Source organism: Eumetopias jubatus, unplaced genomic scaffold, assembly GCF_037043125.1.
Source record: "Eumetopias jubatus isolate StellerSeaLion01/CBP00866 unplaced genomic scaffold, mEumJub1_p1.0 scaffold_2, whole genome shotgun sequence".
NCBI classification, from domain to species: Eukaryota; Metazoa; Chordata; class Mammalia; order Carnivora; family Otariidae; genus Eumetopias; species Eumetopias jubatus.
The window spans coordinates 86,797,703-86,824,436 of NW_028274808.1; the positions used below are offsets into that span (position 1 = coordinate 86,797,703).

Below are 26,734 nucleotides of genomic sequence, written 5' to 3' on the forward strand. Positions count from 1 at the left end.
TTAGGCGTTGTGACTAGATTATGATTTGGACCCAAGAGTTAGTGATTAGGCATGTAAGAAGCAAAAAGATTTGGAAGGTTTTGAGTAGAAAGTACCATGTAATCAGTATCTCAGGAGATAGTGGATGATTGTAGGGGAAGGGATGAAGCAGGACGACTAGCTGTTGTAGTATGGGTTAAGAGATGACTTGGGCAAAACAAAGTAGAAGTGATAGGAGCAGAAGGGGCTTACATAAGCAATGCTACTATATATGCTCTAACAATACTTGACGTGACAAATTAGCGGGAGAGGCATAGTTAGGTAAGATACTAAGTTTTTTGGCCTTAAGTGATGGCCATAAGTATCATATAGGGATTTGAGGAAGGCAAGACTCTTTTGGGAAACAGATATGTTTGGTAGTGGGTGTGTTGATTTTGAGTTGAAGCAGAGCATCTAAGGAGAAATATTTAGGTATTTAAAGATGCACAAATACATAGCCAGGGTCCCGTCACAAAGGAGATGTCATACCCAAATTGGGATATGATAGAAAATCCTATTCCTGAGGTTAACATTTTTTTCTTTTTAAAGACTTTTAAGTAGTTCTCTTTAGTAGAAAAGGAAGAATATTGATGGTTAGTTAGTTGTGGTTTCAGATTCCTACTTTATTACTTACCTATCAGTGTTTAAGTTTTTGAGAGTCTGTTTCACTGTCATAAACTAGTAATTCAAGGTCATGAGGACTACATAAAATAAATATATAAAGCACAGCGCTTGTGATGTAGTAAGTGCTCCATAAGTATTCCCTTAACTTCATTAGGACCTTTCCTTATGCCTTCAAATATGGAGAAGGTCTTTTATACATTAAAACAGAACATTTGTTTACTTCTCTGTTGTATTTTTCTCTTTCCTTTCACTTCCACTTTTTTAAAAAAACAAATGCTCTATACCTTCATTCTGTACTTTTTCCTTGTCATTCCTTCCTTAACTTACTGTGCTTTGGCACCTACATTTATCATTCTCCTGAAGCTCTTTATCAGATTTCAAAAGCCACTCCTCTGCCAAATTCAGAGACTCACAGAATCATCCAGAAGTAGATCCTTCCTAATCTGGCCTTCTTATCTTCTGAACTTTTGCTCAAATACAGTTTTCTATCAAGACTGTGATTAGGTATTATCCATTTTTTTAAGGCCCAACTACACGAAACTTTCCACAGTGATTATGGTCTACATTAAACACTCCCTTTCCTGATCCTCTGTTAGACCATCTAGACTAAGGTGCTTGATCATGTACTTTCTTACACTGTTCTTGTGTGTATTCATACTCCTTCTGTTTTCAAACTGGATATATGTCTCTCGAAGACAGGGACCATACTTTTTAGTTTTGTTGAATATAGTATATAATAATAGTGTTTAACACATAACTGTTAGGAAATACAGACTGAAATAAATTGAGTTTTGCCTCAGTATTGCAGTATAATCAAGAACCATCTGTGTAAAATCATATATTTTCTTTTTTGTTAATATGCTAAACAGTGAATACCTTAGGGTGATTTAAAATCTAAAAAGGTAGTCATCCAAAAACATAAATATGGGCATCCAAAATATATCAGCGCCATAATGTTGTCATATTATATTAACTTCATCTTAAAGTCACAGCAGGTTTTTTTTTTTAAGATCCATTTATTTATTTGACAGAGAGACAGCGAGAGAGGGAATATAAGCAGGGGGAGTGGGAGAGGGAGAAACAGGCCTCCCACCGAGCAGGGAGCCCGATGCGGGGCTCGATCCCAGGACCCCGGGATCATGACCTGAGCTGAAGGCAGGTGCTTAACGACTGAGCCACCCAGGCACCCCGTCACAGTAGGTTTTAATCATTTATGCTTACACCTAAATTCGATTTTTTTCTTATAATAAAAGCAACACATGCTCATTGGAGAAATTGGGAAGTATTACAAAGAAAAACAAACAGTGAAAATTACTCATAATCCCTTACCAGCAAGGAAACAGCAAGTATTGCTTTTTGTATTTCTTGCTGGCCTTTTTTAAATGTACATTTTAAGCAAAGTTAACTTTATGTTATGTAATACAAGTAGATTTATTAGTCTTTACTAACAGACATTGGCTGAAAACAGTCTGTTAGCTTCCTACTCCTCTCTTCTGATCATTAGGAGTAGGACTTTGGTTTTTAACCAGGTATCAAAACATAAAAATTTGGTATTAATAGTTAAAGAAATGGTCAAGAAAACTTAGTTTCTTTTTGTGATCAACAAAATTGTGTTTAGAGATTAGTTGAAAAGATAGGTAAATGATAAGAATTTTTACATAATTCAACAAGAAAGCACTGCTTTTTTTTTTTTTAAGTGAATGAAAGTTTAGCTTTTTAAAGGGCAGTTAAAAAAAATAAAACCAGATTTCTGTCTTGAAAAATAAATTCAGGAGCCAAATTTCTTTCTTGAAAAATCTCAAGACTAAGTTGACTTCATGATGAGCTGTGATAACTTTTGTATTTGTTATACCATCAGAAATCCTCCCTGTGGCACAAAAGGACTCTTTTAATTAGAAAATATTGTTGCCACAGGGAGGTAGAAGATCGACATGAAAAACTGGGGATCTGAAAAGGAGCCCCTATCCTAGGATTACCTGAAGGTGAAACAGATTGAGCCAGAAGGAAGACAATGCTGGTAGGTTGGTTTTTAATTTACTAAGAATGTTTACAATTTTACATTTAATTACAATTATTTCAACTACCTATACCATATTTTTGTTTAAAGGGTGACAATGATTCCTCCTTTAGGAGGGAGAAATAATATAACAATATCTTTCCTCCTAAATAATTTGTTATCTCTGCTAACCCCTGCCATGTTCCTAATATTTATTTCTTTTTATAGATTAAGCTCTAGGGCTATTTCATGCCTCTACTTCCTTGGAAGCTACTACTGACTGAACATCTTCAAGTCTTTTTTTTTCTTCTCTTTCTGTTATTTCTGCTTCTGAAATCTAGACTTTTTCCTACATTTTTTTAAAGAAGTGTTTTCTTTTAATTATCTATTTTTTTGAGTTTAGCCTAGTCACTAGTTTTCTAAAAAGGTAAAATGTGAATCTTAAGTTCATTTAGTTTTGATTCTAGAACTGTTTGAATTATAATTGTATTGTGATTTAGATGAGTTAGAAAGCATTGGAGAAAAGTTTTTAATATTTTAATAACTATATTTCATTTAGCCTAAGATACCATCTATTGTAAGAAACATTTTTAGACCACTAAAAGAAAGAAATGCTGCCAATTATAAATTTTAGGATACCATCAATTGTAAGATACATCCTGATTTCAGAGATGTTAAAATGTGAAAAAAGTACATCTTAGAATTAATGAAATATGGTGTCATGCAATTATGAATCTTCCTGAAATTCGTATTTACTGGGAATTGGACATTAAAATATCAGGTTTATAAAAAAATGGAGGTGAGTTGTGGTTGTGGAAGTCCATATATATGCTGAGTAAGGTCTCTAAATTTTTTACTGTCTTTTAATAGAGGGTGCTAAAGTGAAAAATCATTTAACTTTATTGTTTAAAAGTATACAAAGTAACTATAAGGTATTAAATTATGAAGAATATAGAAGAAGAAAAGGTGTTTTAATATGACACATTACTTCAGTCAATAGTGTTTTATCATAATTGTTACTTTTTAATCAGATTTTGTGATCCAAAAAGAAAATGAAATGAAGCTTCTGCTTCCTAAACTATAATTTTAAAACAGGATCCTTTAAGGACTCTGTAAAATAGCCACTGATTTTTAGTGCACTTGAATATATGTTTTACAGATTGTTATGTGAAGGAAAAAGATAGAGGCCAAAAGTAAAGAACTACTCTGTCAGTTAATAAAGCAGAAATGAAAAGGAATGATTTCAAATGGTATTTATATGTTTTAAGAATCATATTTTATATATAAAGAAAGATAAGTATATCTAGAGAACAGATCAGTAAAGAGTGTTTGCTTTTGGAAACTATAGCACTCATTCCTTTGTGCTCAGACTTTTAGTTTTTATTTTTATTTATTTTTAAAAAGATTTTATTTATTTAAGAGAGAAATAAATAAGAAATATTTATCTATTTAAATAAATAAATTAAATAAATAACTTATTTATTTATTACTTGAGCGGGGGGAGGGCCAGAGGGAGAGGGAGAGAGAGAGAATCTCAATCTCATGACCCTGAAATCACAACCTAAGCCAAAGTCAAGTGTTGGTTGCTCAACCAACTGAGCCACCCAGGCGCCCCAGACTTTTTAGTTTTTAAAACACTAGTTAACTTTCAATTTCACTCTATAACAATGTGTCTAAATAATAAATTTTTATTCATTTATCTTTTTTAAAGATTTTATTTACTTATTTGACAGAGAGAGAGCACAAGCAGGGGGAACAGCAGAGGGAGAGGGAGAAGCAGGCTCCCCACTGAGCAAGGAGCTGGACGTGGGACTCCATCCCAGGGCCCTGGGATCACAACCTGAGCCAAAGGCAGATAGATGCCCAACCTGCTGAGCCAACCCAGGCACCCCAAATTTTTATTCATTTAAAGGAGAGGGCAAATTTGGATTATATAGAATTTTAAATGAGCACACAAGGTTATAAATGTTGCCAAATAGGGATAGCTGAAGGTTCTTAAAGGTGGGAATGCTTTAAAACATATTTCTAGGCAAATTATCCATCCATTCATCCTCTACCAGCTCTTACTGAGGGCTGCAGCATGTCAGGCTCAGAGCCGAGTGTCTTGGGGTAAACAAGACCCTGTCTTTGCTCTCACCAGGCTTTCAGCTATGTGGAGAAATGAACAATTAAACACATTATTATAATCAAATGTGATGAGCATTATGATAGGATTAATGAAAGGTTTAGGGAGTATACAGCTGGGGAATGCCTAGGAGGACAGAAAATGCCTCCCTCAGGAAGTAATATTTGAACAGATTTGAAGGGTTTGAAGTAATTAGCCAAGCAGAGTGTAGCATGGTTGGAAGTCTGGAGGAAGGAGAACATGGCCTATTTGAGTTGTAGAAAGGAATTCAGTATGGCTAGAATATGGATTATGAAAAGGAAAGGGGATTAAAATGAAGCTAAAGAGGTAAAAATCTCTTACTGCTGAGGACCTTGTAAGATTTGTGTCTGTTTGTTGGGCCTTATCTAAAGGGCAATAGGAAGCCTTTTAAGAGTTTTAAACAAAGTATGTTTCTTACACAAATTTAGTTTTTTCCCAAATAGTGCTGTAAATGAAAAGTGAAACAAGACAAGCAAAGCATTACTTAAAAATAAAGTCTGAACTGCTTAGCTTCTCATTCAGAGCTCCCTAATAGCTAGTTAACTATTTTTATCCACCTTCCACTAAATTGTCTGCCTCTATAGATCTGAGCTCTAGGTATGCCCATTGCTCAAACTAAGCTAAAAATTATAGAGATTAAAAATTATAGTTGCACAGCTAGGCTTTTTTTTCAGAATTCAAAGCTGGGTGCCTTGGTACAGTTCTGTTGCAAGAGAAGGAGTTGTTGTCCCTTATGCATCCCCCATGCCCATTTATAAACTGGGAAAGAGGCCTATGAGTTTTCTTAGGTTCATGAAAGGTCATCATTTAAAGGAGGTCAAGAACATTTTCCACACAGCTATTAACTTTTGTAGTTTTTTCATTTTTTTGTGTCATGGGCCTCTTTGATCATATAGTGAATTCAGCCTGTGGACCTTCTCACAATTTTTGTAAATATATAACATACAATATCTAGGATTACAGAGGAACCAAATACATTGAAATGTAGCTTTTAGACTATTTTTAATTGTGATATATTAATGCATATGCTTCTTTAATAATGCCTTAAGTAATGAGAGCTAGTGGCAGATCTAATTTATACCTATAATTTCATAATAGTGATGACCATAAATTATATTTTGAGGTATCTGTAACAACTATAATATGAAAATATTTATGATTTCTATTGGTTATGAAGTCATAGATACTGCCAAAACTATCATGATTTCTATTGGTTATGAAGTCATAGATACTGCCAAAACTACCATGATTTGTGCCTTTATTTAAAATTAAAGTGCTTAATTTCAATTAGAATCTAAAAAACAGTTTTTCTAGGTCTCATCTATATATTCTTTTAGCTGTCATCCACCTTTTCTCATACTTTACTGCTCTGTATTGTGCCCTACTGCTATTATTTTCTTCCTAATAACTCATAGTAGGGATCTGAAAGCCATTTTAAGTGTTGCTTATTGAATATACTTTTATGATCCCTGCTAAGGAAAAAAAAAAGGCCTTCAACTATGTAGTGGTAATTTTTTATGTCCCTTAATTGATTGACCTAATTTAATTTATCCTAAGATACTCTGATATTTGAACATTTAGTATATTTCTTTAAACCCTCATTTAATATTTTATGACCTGTTTGTGTTTTGAGATCCCCCTATTTCCATGACAAAAATTTCTGTGGCCGGTGGTTCTCAAACTTGACCATACATCAGAATCATCTGGAGCACTTGTTAAAATACAGACTGGTAACCCCACCTCCAGAACTTCTGATCCAGTGGATCTGGAATGGGACTTGAGAATTTACATTTTTAGTAAGTCGCCAGGTGATGCTGATGCTGATGCCGTTGGCCCAGGGATCATACTTTGAGAACCATTACCTAGACTGTTGGGAATGACAGCACTGAAAGAGAGCTTCTGCCATCATGAAAACCCAGTTAATACAGTAGCTTTTTATGATATTGTGTTATACCCATCACAAAAGATTGTTATTGGGGGTGAAAAGATATTAAAATTCTTTTAGGCTTATATGAGATGATGTAATGAATTACTATTAATTAATTCATCAGGAAGTATTCATTGAGCATGTACTACATGCCAAGCACTATTTTAGGCATGGGCTGGAGGGGTACACAAGACAGGCAACGTACCTACATTCATAGTGCTTAGAATCTAGCAGAGAAAGCATATAAATTTGCCATATTGTAAAATTGTTCTGTCACAAATCATATCACAGAAATTGACACCTCCTGAAATTGTTCTTTAGAGTTAATATTTGCAGTTAAGCCAAGATCATTTCTTTTCAAACATTTGAAGCAGCAGATAAATTCTCCCTCTTCCTCCTTCATGTGACAGTTACTAAGTACAGTCGAGATACTGGTAAACTTAACATCTGTCGTGTACAAAGTACATATTATATACAAACAGCATCATGGCTCCTAGGGAATAAGTGATTCAAAGTTGACTAAAACATGGGGCCTGGCCTCAAAGAAGCTTACCAACTAAATTGAGAAAAACAAGCATTCAAGGAAATAATACTATGGAGTAGGGATGGTTGGGGAAAGGTGAGGAAAGACAAAGAACTGCCAAGTATGGTAGCTAACTTGAAGATTCCAGATTGCATTATTGCTATGTGGTGGGTCATTTTAAATTTCATCATAAGGGCAGAGTTGACAGTTAAGGCCTCTGGGTTTAGGGACAGAGGAGCAAGTCAAATGGAATTAAGCATTTCTAAATGTCACCATTTTAATTTTTTTATGTGTGGAAACAGTACCATGAAACTCATGAGTGGGACGCTGGGTGGCTCAGTCGTTAAGCGTCTGCCTACAGCTCAGGTCATGATTCCTGAGTCCTGGGATGGAGCCCCACATCGGGCTCCCTGCTCAGCGGGAAGCCTGCTTCTCCCTCTCCCACTCCCCCTGCTTGTGTTCCCTCTCTCGCTGTGTCTCTCTCTGTCAAATAAATAAAATCTTTAAGAAAAAAAAAAGAAACTCATGAGTGACTTCTTTTTCCCATTCACAAAAAAATCAGAACAGTGCAAAAAAAAAAAACAACCTGTTTACAGTGCTTAATTACAACTTGGGAGTGGGGATTAGGAAATGAGATAGGGCTAATTGTTATTTTTAAAATTTTTTATGTTTCTATAATTTTTTTCATTGAGTATATTAGGGAAGAAAGAGTGTAACCCATTTCCTCTCTTTCACTTAGGCATTATTTTTTTTTAAGATTTTATTTATTTATTTGACAGACACACAGTGCGAGAGGGAACACAAACAGGGGGAGTGGGAGAGGGAGAAGCAGGCTTCCCACAGAGGGAGCCCGACACAGGCCGGAGACCTGAGCCGAAGGCAGACGCTTAACGACTGAGCCACCCAGGCGCCCCCTCACTTAGGCATTATTAAGACAGAGTGCCAGTTTTTATAACAAATACCCCATATTCTCCTAGTTTAAGGTCAGTGTTTGATCATAATTGGATGTTTGATTTCTTTTCACTTTGTTTTTTAAAGGTTTATTTATTTATTTGAGAGAGAGAGAGAGCTCGAACGAGTTGGGGGGGCAGAGGGAGAGAATCTTTCAAGCAGACTCCCTGCTGCGTGAGGAACTCCATGCGGGGCTGGATCTCACTACCTGTGAAATCATGACCTGAGCAGAAACCAAGAGTTGGTTGCCTAATCGACTGAGCTACCCAGGTGCCCCTCTGTTCACTTTGTAAATCAGCCAAGATACTATGCTACTTGAATGAACAATTTTAAAATTTAACTGAAAATACTTTTCATATATTTTATATTAGAGGGTGGTGATAATAGTTATCTTCCAGGATAACTTATTTATTATTTTATTATTATTACTTATTTTTTAAGAATATATTTGAACAAAATGAATTCTTTGTTAGCCAAACTTGGGAGACATTTTCTTAATACGAGGTGACCTTACAGAAGATCACTCTAGAAAGTTTTACATCAAAAAGAAAAGAGTTATGTCTCTAACTTAGTTAGCAAAAAGGTGCTTCTTATTGTACATGACATTTGACAAGACTTTTAGGAAAATCTGACTCCTTTTTCTTCTATATCACCTTTTTTTCTGCTACTTAATTCTCAGAAAATAAATATTTAGAATAATAAGTTAGAATGAAAAAATTCAAGAGGAAATCAAGGATTTGGTCCAAGAGGAAAAAGAAATCAAAAGGTGCTGATTTCTTTTTGACATTTGCTTTCCTGAACAAACTTGAAAATCCTTTTTTTTTTCCTTCTTCTCTAGAGACATTGTTCTACACTTAACATCTGTTTGGAGTTACAACATTAAGTTTTAGCTATTTAGTTTGAAAAAAAATGAGGTTGGCAGAATCACATTTGTTTTTAATTTCTTTGCTACCATTACATGCCTATTTAGGAGGCCCTCAGAGACAAGAAGACACCAATTACTATGTTTGGGTTTCATCTGCAGTCCTATTTTCTGGCAGGAGAAGCCTCCACAAAAAAAGAAGGAACTTTTGGGAAACTCATCCTTGGGAATAAAAGTCAGGGGTAGAAGCTGGTGCATTCAGCTTGCCATCTCACAAAGGGAGTCAGGAACTATAGATTGGAAACCATAAAGATCATAAAACCCTACTTTAACTTTGTCACCTTCTGTTTTTCAATAGTAATTAATAGCAAGCACTTTAACAGAAAGACTCCCTGTATACTTGTTTTTGGGGGCCCCCCAAAATAGGGAGGTTAATGAGAGATTAGTTTAATTCTGCAACTAGTCTTGGGGGAAACAGAACTCCAAAAGATAGAATGAATAGCTGAAAGGAGAAGAAAGCAGGCAGAATTCTTATACTTCTTAAAAGGAAGGAAGTAAAAGAGCAAGGGGAGTTGCCCTGCTCTGAGACCATTTGTGGGGTTATCTGAGACTGCCTGTGGTACACAGAGCATTTGTGTGTGTGTGTGGGAGCTAGAACAAGAAATTAGCTATGACCATAACTATAAAGGAGCTTGCTCTTTATTGGGGAAAATATGTAAGAAAACTTTTTATAACCTAAGGATCAAAAAAATCAGTGTAGTGAGAGTGAGGGGGAGAGAGCTATTAGCTATTGTAATGGAAAGTTCATAATTTACCTGAGCCTGGGAGAATAAAATTTCATTTGAAAAGTGTTACAGAAAAAAAATGCAGTGACACTTGTTAAAGCATGGTAAGGAAGACTTTATTCAAGGGGAAACTATTGTGATAGGGATAGAGACCATTATGATGGGATTTTGCAGTGAGGGAGAGAGTGGGCTCAACTCCGAATACAGCATTCCCACAAATGGGAATTTATAGCCAGGATCAGGATGGGGCTCAGTGGATGGAAAATTACTGAGAGGAAATATCAGACACCGAGGGGTGGGGTTTATGGCCAAACAGATTCTTGCTGAAGACAGACCGGGATGATCAGACATCACTTGGGGGATGCGGGAGGATGAGGAACCCTACCAAATACTGAGAGTGATCAGATACAGAGGATGGGGGATTCTAAACTGACCAGCTAAACTGACTTAGCAGAGTTCTTGCTAAAATGGAATTTTACAAGGAAGTATGCAGAAGGAGGTAGGAGAAGGTTCAGGAGCCTAAGTAAAGTTTGGTAGACAAAGAATCTTTGTCCAGTAGCAAAGGATTTTCTGGTTGAGAAGTCATCATTTATACCTTCTCCTAGTCCAATACCAAAATATGTCAGTTTTACCTCCAAAATATATCTTGAATCTTCCCATTTCTTTCCATCTTCATTGCTGCTAGCCTTGACCAATCTGTGGTTGTTTTTTATTATAGAGTTACTATCTTGGCCATTGGCCTTCTAACTTCTTGTTTTCATTCTTGGCCTTTCTCCCTTTCACTCTAAGCAGTCTATGCTTTACCTAGTAACCAAAGTGACTTAAAAAATATATTTATAAAGTTAATCATTACACTCCCTTCCCTAAAACCTTTCAGTGGGTTCTAATTACACTTAGGATCATATTCAGAATTTTTAAAATGGCCTTCAAGACACTGAATAATTTGGTTCCTCTTACTCATCTAGAAACAATAACAATAATAGCTACAAAAACAAAACCCTAACATTTGAAATTTCTTTACTATATTGCTAGGAATAGTTCCTAGGGCTTCACATATTAATATTTTAATATTCTTAACAACCCTAGGCTGAATAACTTTTCCAAGGCTAGACAGCTATTTAAGTGGTGGAGCATTTAAGTGGTGGAGCAAGGATTTAAATTCAGAAGGTAAGTAGGGCTCCAGAGTCCAATCTCTGATTATACTCTGATGAATTACATACCACCCCTCTCACCGCAGTACGTACGTACACACACACACACACACACACACACACACACACACACTGTTGTCTTTTTGCATTTCCATGAATCCAAACTTTACCTTCACAGGGTGCTTACAAATACTGTTTGCTTTCCAGTTTTTCAGTTCCTTACTCCTGGTCATCCTTTAGATCTCGGTTTAAATGTCACTTTCTCAGAGAAAGATTGCCTTTAGCTGATACTCATCAATCTCAATTAGGACTGTTCTGTTCTTTTTGTCTTAGCCCCCCATTTTTCTTTTTTGGTTAGCACCTACAACTTGTGCTATAGTAAACTCCCACGATGAGGTGGTAAATAATTCCAAAAACCTCACATCACATAAAATATGGCATTATGAGTTTAATAAAATGACCTGAGATAATGGTATGGAGGAAGGTGTGTGTGGAAGGGGTTCCAGGACTCAGACTAAGACATTCCAATCAGCCTTAAGGTCTGGCTGTGGTTTGGTGCCACCTGGTGGGTAGTTGTGTATTCCAGTGACGGTTGTTTGAGGGTAGATGGAAGATGGGAGCCAGTTACCATCAGTTAACTTACCTGAATTCATGTATTCATGATGTCCTATTCTATTCTATTTATGTTTATTTAATGTTTCGACATGATGCTTTATAAAATCAGAGACCTTATCCTTTGCATTTGCTGGTATTGGTCAGAGTTAGGCACCAAATAAGTTTTCAATAAATTATTTGTTGATTGAATGAGTGAGTGAATGAGAAGATGTCATGAACCAGGACAGAATGCCAGGAATTTTGTATTCTATTTAGAGATTGATAAGCAATATAGTTTAACTAGAGATTAGGCTTTGTAGAGGTATATGGCTGAGAGAAGTAAGGCTAGAAAGATAGAGTGGAACTAGATTGTGGTGGCCCTTGAATAAAATAGTTAGGAACTGTGTGAAATGTGATCTGGAGAAATGAGAAGTGAAAAGGACATTTATTTTAAGCAACTAGAACATACTAAAATAATAGAAATGGAAGGGATAGCTTCCAAAATACTAAGTTGGGGGTAGGGAATAAATTAAACTTGACCAATCCAACAAAAGTCAACAAAGGGGAAAAAATGGAAATACAAATCATAAATCAAGATAGTAGAAAAAGTCCAAGACCAGAAATTATATTAAAATAATCTGTTGTGATCTTAACATGAGTCTGTGTTATTTTTAACAGAAACACAAAACATAATGATATAAAAAGGATACAGCAATATATTCCTCTGAAAAATACTAACCAAAGGAAGCTGGTATAATAAAATAGAATTTAGGGTAAAAATTTTTAATTGGGACAGAGATTGTTCAAACTGCTAAAAGGAACAACCCAGAAAATATAATCATCATAATCTTATATGCATCTAACAACATAGCCTTGAAATACCATTTAAAGCAAAAACTTTTAAAATGGCAAGGAGTAGTGGACATGCCTACAAAACAATGAGATTTTAACACACCTCTGCCAAAATTGAAAAATGAAGCAAATAAAAAATTAAAAATGGGATCAAAGAATTGAACCACAGCACTGACAAACTTCATAAATTAGAGATATATAGAACATTGCACCTAACCTAATAAAATACAACCCTGTACACTTTTTTCAGTTATATATAGGTCAGCTTTTAATTGTGTACTAGGTCATAGAGGAATCTCAATGATGTCCAGAAAATCTGTGTCATTCAAAATATATCATTTCATCATAATACAATAAAATTAGAAATCAACAATGAGGTGAAAATCAAAATACTTTATATTGGCTCACTGATGGATGGAAGAGAAAATGAAAATTATAAAATATTTGCAACTAAATAACAATGAAAGCATTGCATATAAAAATTTGAGATGTGACTTAAGTAGAACCCACTGGAAAATTTAATAGCTGTAAATGCATTTATTAGAAAATATGAAAGATTGATATGATGAGCATATGTTCATCTAGATGGTAATAAAGGACCAACAGAATAAACCCAAATTAAGTAGAATAAAAGAAATTATAAAGATAAAAAAGTAAATATTAATGAAATAGAAAAGAAAATAGATAATAAAACCTCAAAGTTTAAAAAATAGATGAACCTCTGTATAGACAGGTCAAAGAAAAATGAGTACTGTGAAGAACAAACAATATAACCAATAGAATAGAGTTTGAAAATCATAAGAAAATACTATGAACAACCTATTGCCAAGGAATTTGAAAACCTATGGACAATTAAAATTATATATATGTATATATTTATGTATATGTATATGTAAGTGTGTGTATATATATATATGTATACACACACAGTTGACTCAAGAAGAAATAGAAAATGTTCAAGTCAACCTTTTAAGTGCTTTAATTTTACATATGCATTCCCTCAGTCAAAATTCATCAGACCCAGGCCTACTACTAAAATTTCAAGGGATACATAAGCCCTATTATATACAAACTATTATGGAAACAGTAGAAGAGGGAAAGCTTTCCAACTCATTTTATGGAGGTAGTAAACCTTTAAAATGGACCCAGCATAAAAAAAAAATAAGTTTCTTGCTGAATTTATGTATGATCATAGCTACAAATATTCTAAATAAATAAAAAAAGTAAATCTAGCACTTATTGACTAAATACATACTAGGAAGGCAAAGAAGGTTATTAGAAAATCTGTTAATATAATTTGCCACATGAATAGATTAAAAGAGAAAACCTATATAATCATCCCAGTAGATCCAAAAAGCATTTATTAAAATTCACCATCTTCTGAGACTCTTAATCTCGATTGGGACTTGATAAGATGTCTATATTAAAAATTTATGGCAAATATCATGATTAATAGGGAAACAGGATGCCAGCTGCCTACTAACAAGCATTATTTCTGGGGGTTCTAGCAAATGCAAGTAAGAAAAAGAAAAGGCATGAAGATCAGAAGGGAAGAAACAAAATTGGTATTTACAAATGGTTTAATTAACACATAAATTTTAAGAAACTGTATAGATTTTAAACCTGCTTAGAGGGTTCATCAGGGTTGCTCTATACAAGAACAATGATCAGAAAATCATAAACAAGTGGTACACACACACACACACACACACACACACACACACAATGCAATATTACTCAGCCATAAAAACAGAATGAAATCTTGCCATTTGTGACAACATTGATGGACCCAGGGGTATAATATGCTAAGTGAAATAAGTCAGAGAAAGACAAATATCATATGGTTTCACTTTTATATGTGGAATCTAAAAAAACAAAACAAAACAAATAAAAACCAGAAACAGATCCATAAATACAAAGTGTTGGTTGCTGGGGGTGGGGGATGGGCAAAGAAGGTGAAGGAAATCAAAAGGTAGAGACTTCCGGTTATAAAATAAAGAAGTCATGAAGATGATAAGTACACTCAGGAAATATAGTTAATAATACTGTAAAAACATTATCTGGTGACAAATGATGACATTTATCCTGGTGAGCACTGAGTAACATATAGAATTGTTGAATCATTATGTTTTACACCTGAGACTAATGTAACATTGTATGTCAGCTATACTTCAATAATAAAAATTTTAAAATAAAAAATAAAAATGAAACAAAAAAGATTCCATTCATAATAGTAAAAGAAAAATAGGTATCTAGGAATAAATCTAACAATAATTTGCAATACCTTAATGAAAATAAGAATTTAACTTTATTGAAGGGTATAAATAAGTTAAGGGATATACAACTTACTTAAGAGGAAATAGACCAAAACCATTTGATTCCTTTAATCTTTAATCCACAAACACACATGGAAAGATGGACAAGGTAAAGCTGTTAATTCTTCCCCGATTAATCTATAAATTCAGTACAATTCCAGTCAAAATCTCAAGAGGACTTGTTTTTGGAAGAATTTGATAAACTCTTAAAGATCCAAAAATAGTCTAGACAGTTCTGCAAAAGAACAAAGTATAGGGTGCTTGCCCTCCTAACTATAAGGAATGATTCTATGGCCCTAGAAAAATTTAAAATGTGTTATTAGCCTACAGCTGGATAGTTTATTAGGATAGAATAGAGACCCCAGGAACAGAGTAAGCATGTATTTATACCTGGTGTGTAATAGACATAGATTTATAAGGCAGTGGGAAAGGACAGATTATTTAATAAATTATATTAAGATAGTTGGCTTTTTATAGAGAGAAAGGTTTAGATCCCTATTTCACACCCTCTTACTTATTTTTTCAGTTGATTTATTCCTTTCTGTCCTCTCTTCATATAAAGTCACATCTCCCTTGCTCATAAACATCAAATTTAATTTGATTAATGCATATTTTTAGCATATTGTATATATGCTGTTGTATATATTTAAGATTTACGTAAATAGTATTATGTATCTTAATGTTTCCTTCTTTTTTAGTAAGTACTGCTCTTAATATCCATGCATGTTGCTTTGTATGTATCTAATATGTTGCTGCTAATTGCTGCACAATACTCTACCACAGATATCCATCACATTTTACCTTTATAGTTGCCCAGTAATGAATACCCATCTCTCCTTACTGTGTCAGCTATTGTTGAATAACAATCTCCCCCCCCCATTTATTGACTTGAAACAAGAACTAGTTACTGATTTTCCTGAGACTGCGGGTTAGCTATGTGGTTCTGCTGAGATGGGCTGGGCTTACCTGCCTATTTGTGGTCATCCGTGGATCAACTGGGAGCTTACTGGTCTCGGAGGACTTCAGCTGGTACAACTTAGCCCTCCTCTCTTCTTTCCGGTGATCTTACATCTTTTTCTTTTCTTAAAATGTTGGTCAAGAACTCCAATATGATGAAGAGTAGTGATACTAATTGGCATCCCTGTTTTGTTCTTAATCTTGAAGGGAGTGTATCTCAAGTTTCAACTTGAAGTTTAATGTTTGTTGTAGGTTTTAGTATATAAAGAATTCCCATCTATGCCTTTGGTTTTGTTTTTATGTTAAGTTGTACTTAAGTATGGAGTCTTATCAGATGCTTTTTCTGCCTTTTTTGGTAGGTCATAATTTTTCTTCTTTAATCTATTAAATGTGGCCAGTTAATTGGTGGATTCTCAGATCTTGAACTCTCCTTGCATTTAAAGATACATGTTGCTCATCATTTTGCTCTGTTTTCCTTTAAGTTTAGGACCTTTCATAAGTAATATGGAGAGGAGGTTTTGTACTACATTTAATTTCTTTACTACTTACTACTCATTTTTTCTTTATATAATTTACACAATTTCTGTATATACTTCATCCACATTTAAACTTCGTAATACTGATTTATTATTTTTATATCTATTGTATCTGTGGTTATTTCTCTCTTTTTGTTTTATATTTGCACTTTCTTTTCTTGATAACTCTTGCCGAAGTCTAACTTGTTAATCTTTTCAAAATCATATTTTGGTTTTGTGAATCTGCACTGTTTTTTAAAATTATTCTTTTCGGGGCACCTGGGTGGCTTGGTTGGTTAAGCATCTGACTCTTGATGATCTCAGGGCTGTGAGATCGAGCCCCGCACTGGGCTCTGCACTGGGTGTGGAGCCTGCTTAAGATTCTCTCTCTCCCTCTCCCCTGCCCCCCTCCCTCTCTTTAAAAAAATATTATTGTGCCCTATTTCATTTTTCCTATTCTTTATTATTTCTTTCCTTCTATTTCTTTGGTTTTGTTTTGTTGATTTGTCCATCTTTATGAATTGAATACTTGGCTTGTTTATTTTTAAACCTTTTCATCTCCTGACCTCTAAGTTCTGTTTTAGCTGTGTCACACCTATTTGACATATTTTAATTATAATTCATTTCTAAATATTTCTTAATTCCTTTATTATTTCCTTTTTAATGTACATTGTAAGGTAAAACACATATTAATTTGACTACATCAAAACCTAAAATTTTTGTAGGACAAACGATACTATAGCCCAATCAAAGTAAAAGTCAAACAGCAGGCTAGCAGAAGATATTTGCAACACATATCTAAATTATTTTCTAGAATATCTTAATATTCTACACATGAATAAGACAAAAAGTATCATAGAAAAATGACAAAGGCTATGACTAGGCAATTTATAAGGGAAATATTAATAGCCAGTAAGTATATGAAAAAGTATTCTCAGTACTTATTAAGTATATGCAAATTAATACAACGATGACGGTTTTCTTGTCACCCAACAGATGGCAGAAATTTTAAAGTCTGATTATATCTTGTACTGACAAGAATTTGAGAAAAGTGGATACTCTTAACACATCACTGGTGGAATTTTGGACTTCCACAGCTACTTTGGAGAGAGTAACATATAAAATTAAAAATGCACTTACTCTATTATATAAAAATTCTATTTGTACGTAAAAATTTCTATTATATACTGTGGAGACACTCTAGCATACATGTTTAAAAAATATGGAGGGGAATTTTTTGTAGCATTGTTCATAAAAGTGAAAAGTGGAAATACATTTATTTGCCGACCAGTAGATAATTTGATGAATAAAATGGGGTAAATTCATGCACTGGAATAATGTGTAGCATCTAAAAAGCATAGCTATATTTATTTACACCAACATGGATAGAATGTAAATCTTGAATGAAAAAAGGAAATTTTAGAATGGCGTATGTAGAATAATGTCATTTATGTACCCAAAGCATGCAAAAATAATAGTATATATATTATTCTGGGATACACACATCTATAAATATATACATACACAAAAACATAAAAGTGTAAAAAATTGAAGAACATGCATAAAACTTACGATAGTGGTTTCTTTGGAGAGATGGAATGGTGAATGAGAACTGGGGCTAGTATTCAAAAATGTTACCTTCCCCTGTAATGTGTTATTTCTTAGGGTGAAAAAACACCTTTAAATAACAAAATGTTAATAGTTGTTGGTTCTGGGTGTTGGGAAGGTGACTCTTACATTATTTTTTATAATTTCATGTATGTTTTAAATCCTCCCTCAAAAATTGTATAATAGGGGCGCCTGGGTGGCTCAGTCAGTTGAGCATCTCAGGTCGGGATCCCAGGGTCTTGGGATTGAGGCCCGTGTCAGGCTCCCTGCTCATCGGGGAGGCTGCTTCTTCCTCTCCCCGCCGCACCCCCCCCCCCCGCTCATGCTCTCTCTTGCTATCTCTCTCTCAAATGCATAAAATCTTTTTTTAAAAAATTGTATAATACGGACTCCTGGGTGGCTCAGCATCTGCCTTCAGCTCAGGTCATGATCCCAGGGTTCTGGAATCAAGTCCCGCATGGGGCTCTTGCTCAGCAGAGAGTCTGCTTCTCCTTCTGCCTGCCACTCCCCCTGCTTGTGCACTCTCTCTCTTTCTCAAATAAATAAATAAAATCTAAAAAAAAAAAAAAAAGACTCTCCTGTTATTTAAAAAAAAAAAAACAAAAAAATTGTATAATAGACAAGTTCCTAAACTAGGATCATAGGTGACGCAGATTTGTAGCCTGGGATGATGGTAATGTTATTGATAGAGAAAATAAAGGAGATTTGTAGATAAAAGACCTTTAGGTACCAGGGGGTTAGCCAAATAAAGATGTTTGCCATATAATTGGAAATTGGAACCTAGATCTAAAAAAATAATAAGTCAAGCCTGGAGATGCTGATTTTTGAATCAGTACAGAAATAATATTGAAAACCCTGGAAGTGAATGGATAATAAATACTATTCTTGAAAGAGTGAAGAATGAAGAGAGAAGGTGGTTAAGGATCACACTTGGGGAGAACACCACATTTAAGTGTTGTGTGGAAGTGGATGAAATCAACTGAAAAGAAACAAATAGGAAAAAACAAAGCCAGACAGTTTATTCTCATGAAAAATCAAATGAAGGGAAGGATTTCAGTAAGAGGTGGTTGATAATATTATTTGTTCAGAGAAGCAGAGTCAGGTGAAGACTAAGAGGAGATAGCTGGGTTTGGCAATTAAATGCTCAATGTTAACCTCTGAGGAACTTTTTGGTGGGTAGAGTGCAGAAGCTATATTGTAAGAGGGGAAGAAATTACTTAATCTGAATATTCCTTTAGGAATCAATCAAAATAGCATTTGACTTAAAGTGGTAATATAGTTTAGTTGAGAACTCTGTTGTAAATTTTTCATAAACATGCTAAATGCAAATCATGTATTAGCTCTTATAAAGTTTCACAAGAATTGAAAAAAAATATAAAGAGTATTCAAGATACTACATATTCTCTAATGATAATAAAAACCCAAGCCCTTGAGATCACTTGTCATAAATGTTATCTAAAATATAGTTATCATTAACTATTTAAACTCATTTTGCAGGATATCATGTACATATGGGTGCTTAATAAATGCTATTTGGAAAGAGTTGTTTGTCTAATATCCATAGGAAAAGACTAGCTACAACATCAGTGACAGTTTTCTAGGAATGGCTGCTAAGAATCAGAAGCAGTGTGTCATCTAGTGTAAACCACAGAGTGAAGAGTCAACAAGCTCAAGGAGAGTCTGGGCCAGGAATAACTTAATAAGTAAAATGCAGAAAACATGAATCTAAACCAAACCTTAATTTTTTTATTTTATTTTATTTATTTTATTTTATTTATTTATTTTTTTAGAAAGAGAGAAAGAGTGTGAGGGGGTGAGAGGGGAGGGAGAGAGAATCTGAAGCTGACTCTGCGCTGAGTGCAGAGCTCTACTTAGGGCTCGCTCAACTTGGGGCTTGATCTCACTACCGGGAGATCATGACCTGAGACGAAACCAGGAGTTGGACCCTTAACTGATTGAACCACCCAGGTGCCCCCAAACCGTCAGTCTTAAAAATGGCACATACTGAATCCTTACTCACTGTAGAGTTTTTGTAGTCCATAAATGCATATGGCAAGATAACTTATGATAAAATAACTTTTAGGAACTTAAGATAAAATAACTTTTAGGAGTCATAGATCTTTTTGAGACTGAAACAAGCCATGGCCCTTCTCTTTAGAAAAATGCAGAGTCCTAACAAAATTTTGCCTTTGTGAACCCCTCATTAAAAATCTATGATTTATGAAGGCTTTTATACATATAAATAATTTTAACTTTCCTGGGTGGTAGTCCAAAATGTAGTATAAACCCACTATTCCCAAATTTCATGTATAATCAATTTCATAGATCATACCATCTCTAAGGATTTCACCCTTAGTGGGAGTTCTGTGTGCATTAGGAAGGCTTAATTTTTTTCTTTTGTTATATAACTTAGTGCTACCAGGTATAATAATAATAGATGCCTATGACAGAAACTTGCTCAAAGTAAGTGCTAGATAATTATTTGTTGAATAAATGAATGAATATGTGACTATGGGTTCACACACCTTCATTTTAATAATACTTTGTAAAACCTGACATTAAATAAAACAAGTCAGTAGTATAAAAAACTGCAAATAGATAATAAAATAGTAAAATAACACATGTGAAATAATTCATCTTTTCTCTGTCAATCTGTAGATTCTACATTTATTGTCTATCTTCCAAGGCTGATGAACCAAGCTTTATTTAATGGTCGTAAATCACTTGATTTCCAGTTTGTCCTTGATAGGCAAATTTTTCTTCTTCTTTTTTTTTTTTGATAGGCATATTTTTCTCATAGCTTAGTTTTCTTGACTTTTTTTCCTCCTAAGCGTGTCCAACACATCACACCCCAACTTTGAATTTCATTATTAGTTCAGTTGTATCAGAAAAGCTTAGACCATTTGGCCTCCTTTTATTGTTCTTCCACATTCACTGCTCAAAAATTTTTTTCATTTATTTTCTTAATTTGTCAGAAAGACATTAACCATTGCTTTAGCTTTTGACATTAAAAAAAAATCAATCATTTTGCAACTTATAGTTTATAAATATAGTTGGAGTAAAATGGATTTAACTTTTCGTGTTTTATAATTTCTAAGTTTTATAGAAGATTGTTTTGTAGAATTTTTGACCTTGAAATCATAAGATACTGCATGACTGATCAAATTATTTAATTTCTTGGGGCCTCAGTTTCCCCATGTGTAAAATGTAAGGGCATTGGACTAAATTAGTGATTCTCAAATAACTCTCCCATTGGTAGAGAGCTGTTATTACTAAAATAGGAAATTGGCATCCTTCTCCTGAATTGTAGGAAGATAATATTAATGCATAGAATGTCTACTCCCTTAGATTCCAGCCTGTAATTTTTTTTAAACTTTAAAGCCTGTGCCTTTTGTTTTTATTAGCATCTATTAGAGCATACAATTATATATTGGTTTTCAAGATATAATATATCTAATTTAGGGTAGCCAGGAAGAGAGATCATGATATTCAGGTTCTTTATTTTTTGAAAACCTCTAGGTGATGTGGTCTCTAGGCTCCTTTCCAATCCGTAACATTTTATGATTCCACATACTAGATAAATGGAAAACACAAATGAAATCATCTGGGTAATCTAAAAATAAAAGCATTTGCAATATATATGGTATTGGAAACAATATCTCTCAAGAATGTTTTCCATTTTGGTTCTTGTGGAACCATAAAATCATTCAAAAAGCCAAGGGTATCTATTTTTTGTTATATTAGACTTTAATGATAATGATTATATTATAAAGACATTTTCAAAATGGAGAGGTTGGAGGATGAAAGAGTTGATGCCCGGACTATAAAGAATTAAGAAATGGAAAGAACTGCTCAGGATACTGTAGTTAAAAGTTAAAGTCGTTTCTAAACTTTATCCTTTTTTAAAATCTAAGCTCTGAAATGTGACAAGTTGAGAGTTTAAATGCCTTCCTTCTGTATTTTCTTTTTCTGATTAACAAATCACCCCCAATTTAGCAGCTTGAAACAGCAACGATTTCTTATATTGTAGTTTTTATGGTTAAGGACTGGGGAGTAGCTTACTTGCTGGTTCTAGCACAGGGTCTTTTGTGAGGCTGCAGTCCTCTGAATTGATTAGGGCTGGAGGATCCGTCTTCTAGTTAGCGCAGACACAAGACTGTTGGCAAGATGCCGTTGTTTCTTGCCTCAAGGGCCTCTCCACAGTTACTAAGAGTGTACTCATGACATGGCAGTTGGCTTCCTCAGAGAGTGACCCTAAAGGAAGAGATCAAGCAGACAGTTTCTGAAGTCCCACACCATCACTTCAGCTTTATACTATTTGTTAGAAGGGAGAAGGGTATTAGGTTCCACATCTTGAAGGGAGGAATATAAAAGAATTTTCAGGGGCACCTGGGTGGCTCAGTCAGTTAAGCATCTGAATCTTGATTTCGACTTAGGTCATGATCTCAGGGTTGTGAGATGGAGCCCGGTATTGGGCTCTGGGCTGAGCATGGAGCCTTTTTCAGATTCTCTCTCTCCCCCGGCCCCTCCTCTGCTTGCGCTCTTTCTTAAAAAAAAAAAAAAAAAAAAAAGAGGATTTTCAGACAAGAAAATGGACAGGGACTAAATGCATTATAACAGATAAAAAGGCCTTGTTACTTTAGTGCTTGGGTAGTAGTTGAGGGTAAGGACTCTATAGAGTCAGTGCTTGGGTTCAAATCCTCCCATTAACTCTATGACCTTGGTCAAGGAACCTTAGATTCCACATCTATAAAGGGAGCGCAGTACTAATATATAATTCATAGGATGAGGGGGAGGAATATGTGAAAAATGTGAACGTATAGCATTTAGCATAGTGGCTTTTATTTCAGTAAGAGTTACCTATTTATCTTTTTTCCCCTGTAGGATATAGCAGTAACTTTGATGTAGGAGATATCTTTCTGTAATGTTATTAGCAGAATATGAATTTGCTCTTATGTGCTGTAATATGATTTGTCTACCATCCTAGCCTATCTGTTCTCAGTTTTTTATTCTGCTTATTAATACCTGCTTCATCTTGAAGACCTGAGAAATGCAGATGAGTGTGTGTGAAATGTGTGTGTACACACATGTATACGGTATATTACATATACATACATTCACATGTACTACAGGGTTTGAGTCATATTGGTGGAAGAAATATATATCTAAATCTTGGCATATTTGTATTTTTACTATTTTACTGTGTTGTTAAAATTTTTTCTAATGCATTTTTAATGGAACAATCCATTGAATGTCTTCTTTCCTCAGGCTAGGCCCAGGAAATGAAACTCCTGGGTCAGAATGTATGAACCTCTTTTAGACTCTTGACATATAAATGCCACAGTGCTTTCCTGAAAGTTTGTACCAACTTATATTTCTAGCAGCAGTTTATCCTTACTTGCTATCTCCAGTATAGTATTTTTGGTTTCTAAAGTATTGGTGGCTTTTGAAATCTTAGTTTCGGTAGCAAGGCAGAAGTGCACTAAAGCCCAAGGAATTGTGTTTTTACAGGAGCTTTAAATATGTAGGAATATTTTCCAGTCTTTCTGAATTGATTTGTTATCACTCACACACACACACACACACACACACACACACACACACAGTGAAGTCTTAGGTAGAAATAGATATAGCTTCTCTTCTCTTGGAACTTAAAATATAAGGCTGAGGTGAATACATATAATTAAGATGTACAAAGAATAAAATACATACTATTGACTTCTTAAGATACATCTCAAGAAGCAAAGGTAAAAGTTACACATCAGGCTGCAAAATGACTCGTATGTTGAGTATGCCTTCTTGAGCCAAGTTAACCTGTTGCCTCCAGAAAAAATACGATTCTCTTCCATTTTAAATACATAAAATCTACTGATTGATAGGAGTAGAAATTCAGGTTTATTATCAATTTCCGTGATCTGCTTAAAGCCAGCAGTTACTCCTTGGCGTTCCATATCATCCCCCACCTGGAAACTGTCTCCAGCTAAGATGCTGCCATCAATGGATGACCCTTTTTTAAAATTGACTAGAGATTTAAAAAGCTGCCAGTCATATAGTTCCTTCTGTCCCGTAGGTGAAAGTTTACCTAATGCAAGAAAGATCCTTATTGAGTTTAAGGGGAGTTGTACTTTGGAAATGGCATATAAGTTTTTTGGGGGGAGGATGGGGATCATGGTGGTAGGGCTAGGACAAAGCTCCAAGAGAATAAATGAGTATTTAGAAGAAATGAAAAAAAAGTCCTGGGCTGTGTATGTGTATTCTGAAATTGCACTGACACACTGGGCAAACTTTTGTAAAATATTACATTAGTATTACCCTGGAAATTTTTTTCCTTCTAGATTATCAGTACAGTTCATTCCATTCAGATCATAAATATTATACCTTAAATTTGTAAATACCAAATCTTTTTTGGTGTTTATTTAGCACATACTTATTGAGCACTTACTCTGGAGAAGGCACTATTTTATGTAAATTATGTGTAGAAACAACTTCAGGGCAACATTTTCTTTCAAACCTCTTTTGGACCAGGGAAGCATTTTTTTGTTTTAATGAAGATTCATCTGAGTCATTTTATTGGTTTGATTTTCTGTCGTCAATGAATTTGTAGTCACGAAATGGCAATTTATCCCCCTCTTCTATTGTATTTTAGCATGTACTTATTTATAAGATTAGTTTCTATGAAAATATTTTTAAAAAGGAGAGGATGTAAATGAATACGTTTGTTTCCAAATAAAGTAGAAATGAAAGGGTACATGAATTTCTTGACTAGCAAATTGGGGAAGGATAATCTAATCTCCCAGAGGTTGGCATGTTCTGTTGTTTACTAATAAATACCTGTTTAGTGTTCTCTTTAACAGTTCTGTAGTGGGAAAAAGACGAAGTCAGCCTCTGAAGGTAGTTACAAACTCCTTACTTTACAAGTAAAGCTTTTAGCATATTTTGTAGGTATGCCTCTTTTTTTGTTGTTGGTATTCCTGTTTTAAAGTGCAGCTTTTTCAAGTGGACGGGTTACATGTTGCATAAGCTTTGAAACGGCCCAAACAAGTTAAATAGCCACCTTTATTTACAGCTGTGGGACTAGGTATTAGATCTCTTCCAGGAAGAAAATTTGATTAATGGCTCTTTTCCAAAGTGGGGACAATTGCAGACTTTTCTTCCGCAGAGCGTGAAATGTGCCTCTTCCTGCCGAGGGGCCTTGTCCTGGCCGCGGCTCCCGGGGCAGTTTTCAGCCTCAGGTGTCTCTCTCGCGGTGGACCGCGGCCGCTCTTCGGGGCGGGCGTCCGGGACTTCCTGTCTGGGCGCGGGGCGGAAGGATCGCGTTGCCAGCCGAGGCGGCCGCCGCCGCCGCCGCCGCCGCCGCCGCCGCCGCCGCCCCTGCCGTTAGGTGGTGGGGTTTCTCAGCCCCGCGGCGGGAGGCGGGCCGGCCTCGGCTTCCTGTCGGAGGACGCGCAAGGATCCGGGCGTCTGAGTGTGTGCGAGTGCGTGAGTGTGTGTCGGTCGCACGGCGTGTATCTCCGGCGGCGGGTTCCGCCTCCTCCCCTGCCGCCGCTGCTCACGGTGTAAGTCAATGTGAAGCAGCAGCTCCAGCCCCGGGATAAACATGGCGACGTCTCTGCATGAGGGACCCACGAACCAGCTGGATCTGCTCATCCGGGCTGGTAAGGACAGGGGAACTTTTCTCCTGTGCATCGGTGCAGCAGGAGAGGGGGTGCACAGAAGGCGGGGTGACTCCCCTATGGCGGTCAGTGCAGGGGGTTCAGTGTCCACCTCAGTCAGTGGAGCGGCCGGGGGAAAGGGGGGTAGTGAATGAAGTAATGGAGGCGACGAATCAGGAAGTGATCACCTTGGAGAGTAACCTGCCTCGAATCTGGCGCTGTCGCTTCAGGGTGTGTTCGGCGAGCAGCGGCGGCAGCTGCCGGGCGGAGCGCTGGCAGCCGGTGCTGGAGAACCGAGCCGCAGTTAAGTTAGGGACTCGGGGGCGGACGAGTTGTGCGCTTCACCCCAGTTGCTGAGGAACCAGGAAGTGAGTGAGGCTGTTGTCTCTTGACTGCGCCTGCCACGCTGTCTGGCCGGAGAGGCCGCTGCTGCCCGCGGTCGGGGGCGGCGGGCTTCTCCGGTGAACGCTCGCCACCCCCGCTCCGTTCTCCTTTCAGACTTGGTCCGCAAATCCACGACTTCCGCGTGGACGAGGCAACCCCGGGCCATGTCCGGTAGACCGATACCCGCCAAAAAAAATGCTCTGCCCCTCCTCTTCACGTCCCCACCTTGTGCCGTCTCAGGAGTAACGGTTCTGGAAAGGGTCACTGAATAATGTGTAATAGCCCGGGAGGATGTTTCTCTCAGGGGGCCCGCCTCCCTTTCCTCATTTAATGGGTGGCTGTGAAGAAGTAGGTTTATGCCCCTTCCCTCGTGGGTTGTTTTTTTAGGGGGAAGAATGGGAAGGACACGGGATATATTTGGTACCCCTGACCTAGAGCGTTGGGGCATCAGAGAAGAACGTTTATTTTTGTAAACAGTAGGTGAACGTGAAGGAGTCGGGCGGGCGAGAGGGAGTCTTGGCCCTAGGGAAGTCTCAGCACGGAATTGCCCCCTTTTCCCCTCCCCCCCAAACCTCCCACCATAGCGGAAGCGCCTCGGAGAGGACAGAACGGTCGGGATTGACAGGCCCCTGGTTCCAATCTGCTCTCTGAGATGTTCCAAATAAGAACGTTGATTTCTGGGGGCGGGACTCTGGGCCCGCGCTGGGCCAATGAAGATTGGGCGGGAGTGAAGCTGACAATGTACGCATGGAATTGGAGGGAAGAGGAGTGTAAACACGGAAGTGGCCGCGGGGGTGGGGGATGTGCAGCGCCACTGCTGCAGCGGAAGGGCACGGACTTAAGTTACATAGAAAAAGCAGCTTTACTTAATAGC

The 26,734-nt window shown here is 36.3% G+C and overlaps 1 protein-coding gene across 12 annotated transcripts in view; it reads left to right on the forward strand.

The window, feature by feature from the left end:
- The window catches only part of ELF2 (E74 like ETS transcription factor 2), a 112,022-nt gene that overhangs the window by 64,040 nt on the left and 21,248 nt on the right, over positions 1 to 26,734 (forward strand). For 2 of the 12 annotated variants that reach the window (XM_028102234.2, XM_028102235.2), the window contains exon 1: positions 25,182 to 25,479. The exons of 7 other annotated variants lie outside the window; for them this stretch is intronic. In XM_028102234.2, the coding sequence (XP_027958035.1) occupies positions 25,422 to 25,479 (58 nt within the window). In that variant the 5' untranslated portion in view covers positions 25,182 to 25,421. Of the gene's footprint in view, positions 1 to 2,545; positions 2,660 to 25,181; positions 25,480 to 26,734 lie in introns of those variants that run through there. 3 more of the 12 variants (XM_028102236.2, XM_028102237.2, XM_028102239.2) reach the window with 2 other exon arrangements.